Below are 16,892 nucleotides of genomic sequence, written 5' to 3'. Positions count from 1 at the left end.
ATCATGGTTTTCTTTGCTTCACTTTTTTCTTTCTTTCTGTTCATCACGCTGGCCCTTGTCACAAATGATCGTTGCCAACAATCTCTTGGTTCTTTATCCCTATCAACAAAAGGTGTTCTATCTCTTCCAGGGTATTGCTAAGATGCCTTGTAATAATGGTGATCCCCTTCGATGGATATTTGCTTTAATGGCTGCCTTCTGCTTGATGATCCTCGAGATCATAGGCCTATTCCGGCCATATTGTTTAGCCATACAGTATCACTCACATGCACACTGCTCTCATGTTTTTCTATAATTTCTTGCTTCAATTCTAATGAAAGAATTGCCTTCTTCCTGTACTGAAATTTAGCTTCTTAGGCACCATGATTATAGGTAAAATCAAAAAGGAAATGTGAGAAAAGGAAGAAAATAAGCACTGTTAATAACAGACCAAACAGAGGACAACCACACGATATACACAAAAATAGAGAACTGAGCACTCGAAGCTCAATGGCGTAATGTTTACTTCGTGTGTCGAAATAAAATTCGGGTGTAGAGTCAAAAATTTGCTCGAATTTTACTTCGGATGTTGGAAAATTCGGATGTAGATACGTTCGTGTGTAGAGGTTCCACTGTACTGTGAAGTTTGTGAATGGTCGCTATGAGGTTGCACTGCCATGGAAGGATGATTCTGCTAAGGAAAGGCTTTTAAATAATGTTGTCATAGCCCATAAAAGGCTAGGTAGGCTAATGGTTAAGTTAGAACACGATAAGGAGCTTAAGAAAGAATATAAAAAAGTGTTTGATAGTTATGAGTCTGATCACATAATAGAAGAGGTACCAAGGGAGGAAATTTCAGGTGTGAATCCTGTGTACTATATACCTCATCGTCCAGAAGTTAAGTTAAGTAGTTCAAGTACTAAGATAAGACCTGTGTTTGATGCCTCTGCCTCTTGTTACAATGGTGTATCATTGAATGACTGTTTGTCCTCAGGCCCATCACTCAACCCTGACTTGGTTAAGGTGCTCATTCGTTTTCGTCGTTGGCCCATTGCTGTTACAGCTGATATAAGAAAAGCCTTTTTGCAAATTAGTGTACAAGAGAAAGACAGAGATGTTCATAGATTTTTGTGGCCAAGAGACGATGGTACAATACGGCACATGAGATTCACAAGTGTACCCTTTGGAAACACAGCGAGCCCATTTCTGTTAAATGCCACAATTAAACATCATTTGGATAAGTATCCCCCAACTAGTGTAGTGCAAGATTTGAAGGCTAACATGTATACAGACAATTGGTTGAGTGGTGCGGATTCTGCTGTAGAAGCAGCTGATAAATTTTGTGAAGCCCGTAGCATTTTAGCTGATGCTAGTATGGACCTTACAAAACTTGTATCAAATAGTTTGCTAATTACTTCTCAGTTATGTGACAAGGTACCCTTTATAAATTCTGATGAACCCAATACTGTATTAGGCCTGAAGTGGTGTAACTCACTGGACAGTTTTTCCTTTGATGGCATAAACTCAGATTCCTTTGTAGAAGTAGTCTCTACTAAGCGAAGTATCCTTAGTGTGATAGCCAAGATTTTTGACCCTTTAGGATTAATTAGTCCATATGTTATGTATGACAAGATACTTTTTCAGGAACTCTGGAAACTGGGTTTGACTTGGGATCAAGAAATGCCGTCAGAGTTGAAGCTAAAGTTTCAAAGATGGCTCCTTAGTAGTGAGCATTTTAAGAATTATCAGATAGATAGATGTTATTTTTCACCAAAGGCCTGGGGGAAGCTTAGTCATATGGAGCTACATGGGTTTGGTAATGCCTCTGAAAAGGGCTATGGGGCTTGTGTGTACCTGCGAGTGCCTGTGGAGAACGGCTCATACAAGGTGTCATTAGTGTCCTCTAAGTCAAGAGTTGCTCCCATAAAGACAATTACATTGCCGAGGTTAGAACTCATGGGATGTCTTTTGTGTTCACGATTAGTCAACTTTGTGAAGAATACCCTTAACCTAGATAACTGTGTTAGAGTTAGGTGTTGGACAGATTCTACCATTGCTCTGTCATGGATTCAAAGAGATGCTAGTAAAAAGGACCTATTTGTAGCTAATCGGGTAAAGGAAATCAGAGAGTTAACACCTCCAAGTTGCTGGCAACATTGTGTAAGTAAGGACAATCCAGCTGACCTGATAACACGAGGTCTGTTGGCAGACAAGCTTGTGAATAGTACTATGTGGCTCTATGGGCCTAGTATGTTAAAAGAATCCCAATACCAGGAAAGGGAAGGTAACCCAGTTAAGTATAAAGATGAAATAGGCATAGAAAGTACTGCTGTCTGTCTTAATGTACAAGGCATGCCAGACAACCCTTTGATAGATTTAGATCGATACAGTAAATTAAGCAAGGTGTTAAGAGTTACAGCTTATGTCTTAAGATTTATCATAAATTGTAGAAATAGTAATAACAAAGTGGCAGGCCCTCTCATTACTGAAGAGATTGATTTTGCTAAGTTGAAGTTGATTTACTGCATCCAAAGAGAAGTGTTTTCTGCAGAAATAAAGGTACTTTTGGGTAAAAAGGCTATCCCTCAATGGTCTAAATTAAGAAATCTTGACCCCTTTCTAGATGATAAAGGCTTAATAAGAATTAGGGGACGTCTTGAGTTTTCTAACTTGGACTATGACACTAAACATCCTGTTATAATTCCAAAGGGTCAATTTGCTAAACTGTTGATCAGATTTCAGCACAGGTTTTTAAAGCATGCAGGTGTGGATACCGTAATTTCATCCCTACGAAATAACTTTTGGATTATAGGAATGAGGAGATTAGCTAAGACAGTAATAAAGGAATGTTTAAGTTGCCGTTGGCATGATTCAAACCCTTGTAGTCAGCCTTTGGCTCCATTACCTAAAGAAAAGAGTAAGGGCTTCTCCACCCTTTGATGTAACAGGCTTAGATTATGCAGGCCCCCTCTTTTGTGCTGATTGTCCTAGTAAGAAATTTTATGTATTGTTGTTCACTTGTGGTGTTGTAAGAGCCGTACACCTAGAGCTTACAGAATCTTTATCCTTGTCTGGCTGCTTATTGGCTATAAGAAGATTTGTTGCCAGGGAGAAGTTTACCTAGTGTTATGTATTCAGATAATGCAAAGACTTTTGTAGCTGCTAGGTATGAAGTACAAAGGCTGTATGGCCACTTGGCTCCCAAATGGAACTTTATTGCCCCTCGTGCTCCCTGGTGGGGGGGCTGGTGGGAGAGACTCATTAGGTCAGTTAAGCTTGCCTTGAGAAAGACACTGAATCTGAACTATGTAAGTAAGGGTGAATTAGAAACTATACTAGTAGAAATAGAGTCATGTATTAATTCCAGACCATTGACCTATGTAAGTGATGAACTTGACTCCATTCATTATCTCACTCCATCACATTTTATCCTAGGAAGAGCCCCACACTGTAAATCCTTAATAAATTTTGAGCCATGTAAGGTGACTTCCAGGGACTTGAATGAAAGAGAAGTTTTAAGAAACAAGAACCTAGAACATTTTTGGAAAATTTGGAGTAACAATTATATAACCAATTTGCCTCAAGTTGTTAAAGGATTCAATAAAAAATGTGATTTATCTAAGGGTGACCTTGTGTTGATAAAGGAGGATAACCTCCCTAGATTGAAGTGGCCTCTTGGGGTTATTGTAGATGTTTTTAAAGGTAGAGATGGACTTGTAAGAAGTGTAAGGCTCAAAACTAAAAAGGGAGAAATGACTAGACCCATTCAAAGATTGTATAATCTTGAAGTAGGTAGATCTGAAGATTTGATTACTACTGATGCATCCTGTGATGATTTTGATAGAGATGTATGTGATAATCCTCAAATGCCTATCCATACTGTTAATGATGAGGATGTATTTCCAAAGTCTAAGTCTGGTAGAGTAATTAAGCCTCCTACTAAGTTAGATTTATAATAGTCACTGTAAGTCATGCAGTTGTGCATGTCAAGCAAAGCTTAATGTGTTTATTTTGTAAAACTACATTAGTAATTTTTGTGTATTTTTCTGCCATGTATAATTTAGATAAGGTCTAAGTTGTGCTCTTTAATAGGTGGCTTCGTCCCCTATTGCCGGGAGGATGTTGACTTTAGAAAGGTGTCTTCTGCATATTCACGTGAAAGGAGTTTCCTTATAGTGTGTCTGAAATAGCACCACCATTTTCCTTTATAACTCGTGTTCCAATGTTTTTTTGTTAGTTTTCTTGGTTGTATATTTAATTCTGTTTCTCTTACTTGAAGTGTATATTGAAGTACAATTAATTTAGTATTTGATATTTACAAGTCATCATATTTATGAGTGTGAATTTTATAACTATTTTTGCTTAATGTAAGTCTCATTATATTTACTTAGGAGTTTAGTTGTTCTAATAAAATCAGAGGTTTTAAGAAAAACATGGTGTTTCCTTCTAGCCCAAAGCTCTCCTTTTTCCATACCTTCCTGTACGATGTGGGCTTAATAATCCCCCACAGTTTATATAAAAAATATTTATCTTAATGTTACTTTTCTTAAAATATTTTATTTTTCCTTGTTTCCTTAGTAATATTAATATTAACAGTAATAGTAATAGTAATAGTACTAGTACTAATAATAATAATAATAATAATAATAATAATAATAATAATAATAATATGTTTGTGATTTTAAAGGAGATGGATCTTCAAATTCTGAGTAATATTTTCTCCACCAATGTATTTTCCACAGTTATTTGTTTAAAGTCCTACCAAAAATCAGTAATGTGCAATGTTGTCTAAAATGAATGGAAGTCAATTTTCTTTGCTTTGATGATATCACCAAACAAACCACCTCCATTTTTAAACAGCCTGTTATATTATAAATTATAGAAATGTATGAATATGGATTTTTCCTCTCCCCATCAAGATAATCAAAATAATTGCCACAAAATATCATTTCAAATGCAATGGTCCTTACAATTACTACTGCCTAGCAAAAACATGAAATAAAAAACCTATAACAAACATCAACATACCCTGATTCATCTTGTGTTTCAGTTTCCACCTCGTTTGTACAATGTTGAGGATAAAATACAGTTAACTTAGAATATTCGTCTGAGGAGATGTTGCATACATTCTCAATAGTAGAATTTCCAACATGTAGTTTCAGATGTGGAGCTTCTGTCGTAGAAGTTGAAGTTGAGACAGATGTAAAAATGACTGGAGACTTGCCATCAGTGACGACATTCTGAAATAAAACAAAAGCATGACCCTCAAAGTAAGTTCAGTCATCCACTCTCTATAAGTGAGTACCATATTATATCCAGAGGCAAACACACAAGAGCAAAATCTGTAGATAGTAGGGGACCCTAAACTCTTGAAATAATATTATGCTTATATTATTTGTAGATATCCTGTTAAATAATAGGAAATATATATACTGTAATACGACAATACCGCGCTGATAAAAATAGTAAAACACAGTAACTTTTTTCTCTTTCTCCCCCTCTCAAAGCCTATTATAGGTATACATATGTACTGCAGTACAAAGCTATGGAGCAGTGCAGTATTAAAAAACATAAGAAGTAATGATAACAACATAACATGCATAACACTATACAATGAGAGAGAGAGAGAGAGAGAGAGAGAGAGAGAGAGAGAGAGAGAGAGAGAGAGAGAGAGAGAGAGAGAGAGAGAGAGTATTGTTTATCTTATTTTATTATTGCTGTATTTTCTATCAGGCTTTTAATAGGATCTTGCACTCAAATATGACAAATTCGTAGATAATTTGTATTTTTCCTAAATATAAAAACCTTAGCTATTTAATAAGACTATTACTTTCGGCGTAGCTGAAATGACGCGCCATTAATTTTTAACACGAGTTCACTACCCACACCACTAGTTAGCGGGAGTAGGGAGGGTAGCCTAGCTTGCGACTGCTCCCACTCACACACCTGTGATTGAGCTCACTTTGCTTGGAGGTAGGACTTCAAGAGGGATAGGGCTGGCGGGCAAGTTAAGTTAAATAGCTAAGGTTTGTATAGTTAGGAAAAATACAAATTATCTACGAATTTGTCATTTGTTCCGTAACTGGAATACAAACCACGCTATTTAATAGGGGTGACTCTGGGGCTCCTTATCTGAGTGTGTTAGCACTCAAGAAATAAGGAGACCCTGCACCTTGCTATAACATTGCTATGCAAGGTTCGCGGCCTACACAAGCTGTGTGTGAAAGTATGTAGAAATGTGACTCGTCCTAGAAAGTTGTTCCGAAGTTCTTTAGATGGAAAACTGTGCACTAGGACTTTCCCAATACCACCTCGTCAGGGTATGGGGATACAACAATATTAATCTTAATACTAGGTACACAAGGGAGCATGGTTTACCTGCAGTGGTTTAAGGTCAGCTATGCAGAGAACCCAGGATGCTGCTTTCCCCAAGAGAGGAGATGATGAAGAAAAAAATAAGGGCTAGTCAAACCTTTTCATTCATGCAGACTAAAACCGGGTAACAATGCCCTCAACCTTCTGCTACTTGACCAATAAGGAGCTTGAGGTTTTAAACCAGCTATTGTGCAGCCACCACAGGACCGATAGAAAACGTATCGAGTCTCCTGTGGGTCACGTCTTGCAGGTAGTGGGATGTGAACATGTTTTAACGTTTCCACACCCCAGCTTGAAGAACCTTCATCACTGAATACTTTCTTTTGAAGGCCAGGGACGTAGCTATGCCCCTGACATCATGTGCTCTGGGGCGATGTAATGGAGGAGGGTCTGGATTCAGTGCAAGGTCAAAGACCCTGAGAATCCATGCTGAGATGGTGTTCTTGGTGACCCTCCTCTTGGTCCTTCCTGTGCTGACGAATAGTGCAGGCACACGAGGATGGGCTGCGGCTGTTCTCTTGAGATACAGCCTCAAACTCCTTACTGGGCATAGTAAGAGATGGTCTGGGTCATCTGTTACAGTACGGAGACTAGAAATTTGGAAGGACTCGAATCGAGGATCCGCTACTCCCGGGTTCTGAGTGTTAGCAATAAATTCAGGGACGAAGCTGAACGTTACCTTTCCCCATCCCCTTGAATGGGCGATGTTGTATGAGAGACCATGAAGTTCGCTGACTCGCTTGGCCGAGGCCAAAGCTAGCAGGAACACCGTCTTCCAAGTCAGGTGGCGATCTGTTGCCTGGCGTAATGGTTCATAGGGAGGTCTCTTAAGAGACCTGAGAACTCGAACCACGTTCTAAGGGGGAGGTCTCACTTCTGACTGGGGGCAGGTGAGTTAATAACTCCATAGGAGTAGAAAAAGTTGTAGCGATGAAGAAATGTCCATTCCTTTCAGTCTGAAGGCAAGGCTTAAGGCTGAGCGATAGCCTTTCACTGCCAAGACTGATAGGTGCATTTCTTCACGCAAATACACGAGGAACTCCGCTATTGCTGGAATAGTGGCATCGAGTGGAGAGATACCCCTTCCACGAAACCAACCACAGAAGACTTTCCACTTTGCCTGGTAGACTGCTGCTGATGATTTTCGCAGATGTCCAGACATCCTAATCGCAACTTGTTGCGAAAATTGTCCAGACATCTTGATCGCAACTTGTTGCGAAAATACTCTCTCAGAGAGGAGATGCTGGATAGTCTCCAGGCGTGAAGTCGCAGCAAAGCTACGGCTTTGTGGAAGATGTTGGCGTGAGGTTGTTTGAGTAGATTGTGTCGTGGAGGGAGTCCTCTAGGTGACTCCATGAGGAGTTGCAGAAGGCCCGGGAATCATTCTGCGTGATGCCATAGCGGAGCTACGAGGGTCATTGAAAGATTGAATGATGTTCTGGTCTTGTTGAGTACCCTCCTCATCAGACAGAACGGGGGGAAGGCGTAAACGTCGATGTTGTCCCACCGTTGTTGGAAAGCATCTTGCAAGAGAGCCTTGGGGTCTGGGACTGGGGAACAGTACAGTGGGAGCCTGAAGTTCAGGGTCGTTGCGAAGAGGTCCACAGTCGGAGAACCCCACAAAGTCAGGACTTTGTTGGCTACTAGATGATCCAAAGACCACTCGGTACTCACTATCTGAGATGCTCTGCTCAGGTTGTCGGCGAGCACATTCCTTTTGCCTGGAATGAAGCGTGCCGATAAGAGGTATCGAGTGGATTTCGGCCCATCTCAGTATCTCTACTGCTAGATGGGATAGTTCAACACAAGCAAGGGTCAAAACAACAAAATCTGATCGGGTCCAAGATAAATCCAAATCAAATCCAAAACGAGCGAAAGCCAAAGCCAAATTGTACATCACCAAAATAACTGCAATTAACACAGGCTACAGCGAGCGAAATTCCAACGATGTCAACGGTGAGGCGGCAAGGAAGATCTGGGGAATATTTGGAATGGTTCCAGGTACCTGAGTAGAGGGCGCACTGGTGGTACACCTGGCTACCCAATCGTCGATTGCCGCGAGTTTTGAAATTCTGTCGTGACGTCAGGGACTAAGCTATATATATAACTACCAGGTAAGTCAGATGTTTAAAAAGAGGGCATTTGAAGAATGGCTGCACAGTAATAGTGTAGAGAAGTATGAAAGATATAGAGAGAAAAATGTGGAAGCAAAGCGCAAGGTAACTGAGGCAAAGAGGGTGGCTGACCTGAGGTGGGGTCAGGGATTGGGTCGTTCATATGAAAAGAATAAGAAGAGGTTTAGGAAAGAAGTGAAGAGAGTAAGGAATGCTGGTTCGAGAATTGAAAAGACAGTGAAAGATGGAAAAATGGTATTTTTATTATAAAATAAATTTTAAAATATACTTACCTGGTAGTTACATATGTATAGCTTTAATCTCGCGTTTCGACGCGTCACGACAGAAAATTCAAAATTCGTGGCGATCGACGCCATGACAGTAGGTGGTCATACATGAGCGCCATCACTCGTAGGCTATCAGAACCATTCCCACCATCTTCAGAAATTCCATGTCTCTGTTTTCAGGGGGGAGGAGGGAGGGTCCTTATATATATGTAACTACCAGGTAAGTATATTTAAAAATTTATCTTATAATAAAAATACCATTTTTAAATATGTAACTTCCCTGGTAGTTACATATATATACTGTAGCTGATTGACACCATAGGTGGTGGGTTGAAAACCTCATCCCATTGGGAATTCGTATAATTATTAATAACTACAATTAGTAGTACTAACAATCTGGTTCTAGCCTGATAAGGAAGCTGGCTTCACAATGATACTGCCCCATTTCGCCTGCATTCCTTGAGAGACTCAGCGTCCACTCCGTGGGCTGTAAAAGTCTCTTGGGGCTGCCACAATGTCCTCGACCTCTAGCGTGGCTAGACCACCATCTTTGCAAACTTGGCATAGCCAAGGATACTGATTCTGGTGTTACAACCTGATAAGGAAGCTGGCTCCACAATGATACTGCCTCATTTCGCCTGCATTCCTTGAGAGACTCAGCGTCCACTCCGTGGGCTGTAAAAGTCTCTTGGGGCTGCCACAAGGTCCACGACCCTTAGACTGGCTAGACCACCACCCTTGCAAACCTGGCATAGCCAAGGATACTGATTCTGACCACCTACTCCACATTAAAACTAATTTAATTTGCATCCCAAATTGACGGCAGGCTGCGACAATCTTCACAGACAACCTGTAAATACATTAAAACTAACTTGACTTGCATACTAGACTGACAGAAGGCTGCGACAACCTTACAGACAACCTGTGAACACAAGTTCAAGAGAAAAAGGGCAAGGGTATATATTAAGTATCGGGAAGAGGCAGCGGACCCTTCTCCAACTACGAAGTCTGATGTAACATACGAACCCAGGGAACAGCAATCCTCAAACTGGGTCTGGACATCTTTGAGATAGCAGTCTGTGAAGATTGATTTCCTTCGTCAGAAAGTAGGCTCCAAGATTAACTTCATTTTATTGTGTTTGTAAGCCATAAAAATTGCTACAGCTTTAACCTCGTGTGGTTTTACCTTAAGGATAGGGAAAACTTCTTACTCACAATCCTAGAGAGCTTGCCTTATTAAATCCTTAATGAAAAAAGCCAGGGTATTCTCTGATAAAGGCAGAGGGCTTTTTAACTGAGCATCAGAGGCTGACTGTCTCGTCTTTGAAAAGAAAGCCTGGCTGAAGGGAGCAAATTGTATTGTCTCCATTAAAGCCCATCTTCTTGCTGATGGCTTTTAACTCTCCTATTCTTTTGACTGTAGCCAATGAAATTAGGAAAAGAATCTTCTTGGTAAGATACTTCGAAGACGCCTTGTCCAACTGTACAAACGTACTTGAGGTTAAAAAGGCCAAGACTATATCCAGGTTCCACGAGAAGGTTGGATTGTCTTTCCTCTTAGTCGTCTCAAAAGATCTAATGAGATCTGAGAGATCACTGTTACCTGACACGCCAATGTGTCGGTTACGAAAGACGGAGGTTAGTATGCTGCGGTAACCCTTGATGAAAGGTACAGCTCGCTTCTCTTTTGTACGCAGATACAACAGAAAAACTGTGCTATATTGGCTATACAGGTATTGGTAGAGGAAAGTCTATTATTCCTGTACCACACTCTAAATATGTCCCACTCGGACTAGTAAACCCTAATAGTTGGTAATGATCTGGGTGTATCTACCAGCCACTCCATCATCTCCGCAACCCAATGTCTCATGGGCCAAAAAGGACCTATCATGGTCATGTGGACGTTGGGCGAATCCCTGAATCTTTTCCGGACTCTGTCCAGGATCTTGAATGGAGGAAAAATGTACACCTTCCCAGTTCTGAAGAAAAGCGTCCACTGCGACTGCTTCCTGGTCTGGTACTGGAGAGCAAAATACCAGCAACCTCTGTGTCATTTGTGAGGCGAAGAGGTCTATCGAGTGTTGACCCCACAACATCCAAAGGTTGGTGCACACCTCGTGATGTAGGGTCCATTCTGCAGTAAGAACTTGTCTTCTGCTGAGCAGATCCGTCCTGATGCTTTTCTCCCCTTCTAAAAGTGAGTAATCAGTGCTTGGTGAATGGCCACTAGCTCTTTGATATCTATGCGTCATTTCCTCTGAGACTCTATCCACAGATCCCTGTCGAGAATCGTATGCGTCAAACAGGGACGACATCGACTTTTCTAGTTTAGACAGACCAGACACTTGAAGCGCGACGTGTGCGCGAACTAAACCGTGTGCTGATTGCTGCGAGGGATCGTCAACCGTAGCCGGGTGACCACCAGGGGAAAGTCCTTGCAACATTTCCGGAGTGCCTTGAGCGCGATCTGAACTGATTATCATCCTCAGAAAAATGAAATTCTGTGAGGGTGATAGTTAAGATTTGGCCAGGTTACCATCAGTCCTAAGTGCTGCGTTAAGGGCATTATCCTTTGAAGAGCTTCCAAACACTTTAGTTGTGATTCTGCTCTGAGTGGTCAGTCGTCCGGTTACAAAGAAAAACCTTACTCCCTTTATGTAAGGTCAGGGAATCACGTTGGACATCACCCGGGTAAAAAACGTACTTGTACATTGGACTGACGTCCAGAAAAGTTTTCATCCCCCCCCCAAGCTTTTCGGAACTAGGAGAAGTATGTTGTAAAAACACCTCCGAAGGAGTGTCCTCTACAATTCTATGACTGATTTCGACAGCATAAGGCTCAATTGTTCTTAAAGAGCTGCTGCTTAGTTACCTGAGTGGACTGTTGTCAATTCTAAGGGTATTGACGACATGGGAGGCATAAACCGACTCACTTTTTTATTCGGTTTGTTGTCTTGAGAATCTGCGAGTTTGACCTCCAGTCGCAATCCTCTGAGTTCCCCTTGAAGGGGCTCTCCCACGAAAAAGCTGACGAGTGGGAAGAGCCTCCTTTTGTATCATTGCTAAAAAGCTAGTTGGAAGGATCTATTTAGCAGTCCTAGAGAAAAAATCTTGTGCAGCCTCTTAATCTCCGAATAAGGGACAAACCTGAAGATAAAAAGGAACAACACATAGTCCTCTTTTCAAGAACTCCTGCCGTGAAAAGGGGTGGAAAGTTTGATGGGCCATCCTTCTCGGGCTTATCCAGACAGGCAATCAGATGCATCTGAGCCTCGTTCTTAGGGTCTGTGGCTTCTGCGAGAGTTCCAAGAGTCCAGTCCGTAAGGCTGAAGACTTCTATTGACTAAAAGTTTCCTTCAGCCGATGGTCCATTTCAGAATGGGACCACATAAACTTCGACTTGCTCATGGTTGAAGTGAGGAGTCAGCAGGTCTGGAGAAGTCTCCTTGGGAGGAGGCAGGAACTCCCAAACCAAGAACTTCCCCCAGATGAATACCACAAACTAGATCTGGAAGCCAGTTTGAGGAAAAGAAAAGGGAGGTCTTCCCTAGATCCTTTCTCTTAGATGTCCCTTGGTTGAGAGATGAGAAAACTCTTAACATATCTACCCAGGACCATATTCTTGAAGGAGGATTTTTTTTTTTTTTTTTTTAAACTCAGAAGACGAGTCTCAGGATTCATTACAGACAGCTGAGTTTAAAAAAAAAAAAAAAAAAAATCCTCCTTCAAGAATATGGTCCTGGGTAGATATGTTAAGAGTTTTCTCATCTCTCAACCAAGGGACATCTAAGAGAAAGGATCTAGGGAAGACCTCCCTTTTCTTTTCCTCAAACTGGCTTCCAGATCTAGTTTGTGGTATTCATCTGGGGGAAGTTCTTGGTTTGGGAGTTCCTGCCTCCTCCCAAGGAGACTTCTCCAGACCTGCTGACTCCTCACTTCAACCATGAGCAAGTCGAAGTTTATGTGGTCCCATTCTGAAATGGACCATCGGCTGAAGGAAACTTTTAGTCAATAGAAGTCTTCAGCCTTACGGACTGGACTCTTGGAACTCTCGCAGAAGCCACAGACCCTAAGAACGAGGCTCAGATGCATCTGATTGCCTGTCTGGATAAGCCCGAGAAGGATGGCCCATCAAACTTTCCACCCCTTTTCACGGCAGGAGTTCTTGAAAAGAGGACTATGTGTTGTTCGGCTAATGGAACATCGATTCCATGATTCGAATGAGTAGGAGACAAAACCGCGTCATCCTGTCGGTTATTGTCTTCCAAAAAATTCATCTTATCCTGAAGAAATCTCGTGAAGGATATCGTCAAGTTGGGAAGAAGCATCACGTTTATGTACTGTAAGCCTCGAGGGAGAGACAGGTTCCAGTGCTTCCAGCATAAGATCATCATGCTGTAAGGAAGCAATAACATCTGTAAAACCATGTGAGGGAAAATCTTGATCGCGTGCATCCAGCATGCGTTTAGCATATTGTATGTCAACAGCATGACGCAAGGGAGCGTAGTTGTGTGTTCAGAAAAATCGCGAAGGAGAGATAAAAAACTTGTCTATCCTGTTGCGAGGACAAGTCCCGACTATATGAGTCCATCATGGGTCCAGTTGAGACTGTTGTATGTTAGTATCGTGTTCAGTCATTCGCAAGGAAGAGACAACTGTTTGTCTATAGTGACATGGGACAAAACCTGACTGCATGCGTCGAGCATATGTCCGGACTGCCGCATGCGTCTACTTTGCCGTGAGTTTTCAGACTGCTGCATGCGTCCCGAATGCCGTGAGTCTGCCGCGAGCCGTGAGGGAGCGTCAGTATCGAGTTTGGTCAGTGGCGCAAAAGAGGCAACTGTTTGTCTATCATGACGTGGGGACACAAACCTGACTGTCTTCGTCCAGCATATGTCCAGGCTCACGCATGCGTCTAGGTTGCCGTGAGATTTCAGACTGATCAGTTTGCCGTGAGATGTCCGCGTGTAGCATGCGTCCGCATGAGAGGTAGTCGCGCGTCCGCATGAGCGGTAGTCGTGCGTCCCGCAGAACGCGAAGGTGAGACAACTGCTTGACTATCTTGTTGAATGGATAAAATTTGACTGTCAGAGTCCAGCATAGGACCAGACTGGCATCTGCGTCCAGAATGCCGTGAGGGAGAGACCAGACTGGCGTCTGCGTCTGCCGTGAGGGAGAGACCGGACTGCTGCATGCGTCCGCCCTAACGCTTGCCGCAACGCGAGCTGATCTTTGCGAGGGAGCGTTGCTGAGTATCGGAGAACTACGCTGTCCGATACTAGAGTGAACCCTCGTTTATCGCGGTAGATAGGTTCCAAACCCGACCGCGATAGCTGAAAATCCGCGAAGTAGGGACACCATATTTACATATTTATTTAACATGTATATTCAGACTTTTAAAACCTTCCCTTGTACGTAGTACTGTTAACAAACTACCCTTTAATGTACAGAACACTTAATGCATGTACTACAGTACCCTAAACTAAAACAGGCACAAATATTAAAGGCGATTTTATATCATGCGTTTCCTAAACACGCCAAAAAGCACGATAAAAAATGACAACCAATGTTTTGTTTACGTTTATCTCTGATCATAATGAAGAAACAAACGCATTTACACATCTGTGTATAGGTTAGTTTTTGCATCGATTATATTGATTATATGTTGATTTTGTTATTACCAATGTTTTACTTAATTTTTCTTAGGACTTCCAAATAAATTAAATGAATGCCATTTATATAATGTTTTTCTTTATGACGCCGCCTGAAACGGAAACCTTCCATTCGTTTACTGTACGCTCCATCTTCGATCGTAATAAACAAACGAAGACATTAAACGCACATGATGAAAGTGATAAATAATGATATTAAAAGCTTTTAGTAAATATGTTATTACAAATATTATTTACCGTATCTGTATAAAATCCTACATACGTAGCAAAGCAGGAAAACAATTTTTTTTTCTTTTTTTTTGGGCATTTAATCAACAATAACAAACTGCCGCTAATGACCGAATGATAATTTACGAGAGAGAGAGAGAGAGAGAGAGAGAGAGAGAGAGAGAGAGAGAGAGAGAGAGAGAGAGAGAGAGAGAGAGAGAGAGAGAGAGTTGTTTTAAATGTAATAAAAAAATATAATAGGTTATAACATGTATATTCAGACTTTTAAAACCTTCCCTTTACGTAGTACTGTTAACAAACTACCCTTTAATGTACAGAACCCTTAATGCATGTACTACAGTACCCTAAACTAAAACAGGCACAAATATTAAAATGTTAGAATATTAAAGTAGTATAAAAAAATAAAGATTGTTACTGTACTCACCACGAAAGAAGTTAAAGAAAAACTTGAATGATGATGGCGATGAATTTGCTGCACAGTAGAAATGATGATGATGAAGCTGATGATGTCTTCTACTGTGCAGCCAATGATAGCATTTTACGTCTCTTCAGACGGAGGTGTCTTTTCCTGGGACACCTCTTCAACTTCTTCCTGGGACACTTCTTCAATTTCTTCCGAAGGCATAGTAGCAGGAGGAACTGGCTCTTTTTTGCGAGGCTGGAAGAACATTGTGATCGGAAGTTGCTGCCGCTGCTTCTTTTTTCGCTCAAAGAGCATCCTGTAGGGAGTCATGTCTTCATCGATTTTGTTGCAGAATTGCATAGAACGAACCATATCCTCGTCCCACTCTTGCGACAATTCTTTCAACTCCTTCGCAAGGTTGCAGAGCTTGGCAAGCCGTTCTAATGTTAAGCCCGTTTCTTCGACATTTTCTTGGGTCTCTTCCTGTGTTTCACTGTCTTCTTCACTGGCCGATTTTGTCAGGTCTTCGAGGTCTGCGTCAGTTAGCGGCTGGAAATGGCAGTCCAACAACTCGTCGACTTCTTCAGTCGTCATGTCGCCAAATCTGTCACCTCCAATTATCGCAGCCAACTGCACAGATTTCCGTATTGCAGAGTGTTGAATCTCAGCAGGTGTAAATCCCTCGTCATCGTAAACAATCTGGGGCCACAACTTCTTCCAGCTCGCATTAACAGTAGCAGGTTTCATTTCTTTCAGTGCCTTCTGGATGTTCTGCAGGCACATGGCTATTGTGTACTTCCGCCAGTACACCTTCAAATTGAATGTTTCATCCTCATCATCTTGGGCAGCATCCACACACGCAACGAGGTCCGCCAAGGTATTCTTCGTGTAGAGGGCCTTGAACGCCCTGATAACCCCCTGGTCCATCGGTTGAATTAATGACGTTGTGTTGGGTGGCAGGAACTCACCTGAATGCCCTCATGCGACAGGTCAGTTGCGTGTCCACCAGCGTTATCCATAAGGAGAAGGATCTTAAATGGCAAGCCCTTCTCTAAGAGATATTTACTGACTTGCGGGATAAAACACTGGTGGAACCAGTTGGAGGTCAGCATCTTCGTAATCCATGCTTTTGGATTATGCATCCAGTACACGGGAAGGAGATTCTTATTTTTATTTTTCAAAGCGCGAGGGTTTTTCGATTTGTAAATAAGCCCCGGCTTTAGCAAAAATCCAGCAGCATTGCCACACATCACGAGGGTAACACGATCTTTGAATGCTTTAAAGCCAGAGGCTTTGGCTTCTTCTTTGAACAGGAAAGTTTGCACCGGCATTCTCTTCCAAAACAGGCCGGTCTCATCCATATTAAACACTTGTTCGGGCTTGTATCCACCTTCAGTGATAATGTTCTTAAATGTCTCATTCACGTAAGTTTCAGCAGCGGTAGTGTCAGTGGAAGCAGCCTCGCCATGCAGAGAAACGCTTTTCAGGCCGAAGCGTTTCTGAAACTTCGCGAACCATCCTTTGCTGGCGGAAAAACGTTGTTTCTGAGGCTGGGAATCAGTGGATGTCCCTGCTTGAGGTTCATCTAGTACATCATCTTCGTCTTCTTCAGCATGGTCGCCATTGTCGTCTTGAGGTTCCTTTGCCGCAAAATTCTCATACAAACCCAAAGCCTTGGTTCGGATGGTGTTCGTATCCAAGGCTATGTTCTTCTTCAGGCAGTCGGCAATCCAGACTGCTAAAGCACCTTCCATACGGACGATCGTTTTATTACGAGTGGTAACAACTCGCTTCGCTGACCTGCTAAAGGTGATGGCAGCCGTCTTTCTAATGT

At 41.9% G+C, this 16,892-nt stretch overlaps 1 protein-coding gene across 2 annotated transcripts in view; it reads right to left on the bottom strand.

Annotated features, from left to right (window-relative positions):
* Nhe1 (Na[+]/H[+] hydrogen exchanger 1) overlaps nt 1-16,892 on the bottom strand; it is a 236,014-nt gene that overhangs the window by 154,830 nt on the left and 64,292 nt on the right. For both annotated transcript variants that reach the window (XM_068353486.1, XM_068353487.1), the window contains exon 3: nt 5,008-5,219. In XM_068353486.1, the coding sequence (XP_068209587.1) occupies nt 5,008-5,219 (212 nt within the window). The remainder of the gene's footprint in view (nt 1-5,007; nt 5,220-16,892) is intronic.

The sequence above is a fragment of the Palaemon carinicauda genome, chromosome 30, assembly GCF_036898095.1.
Source record: "Palaemon carinicauda isolate YSFRI2023 chromosome 30, ASM3689809v2, whole genome shotgun sequence".
NCBI lineage: Eukaryota > Metazoa > Arthropoda > Malacostraca > Decapoda > Palaemonidae > Palaemon > Palaemon carinicauda.
The sequence above is the reverse complement of the archived record's forward strand: the minus strand, read 5'-3'. Positions and strand labels throughout refer to the sequence as shown.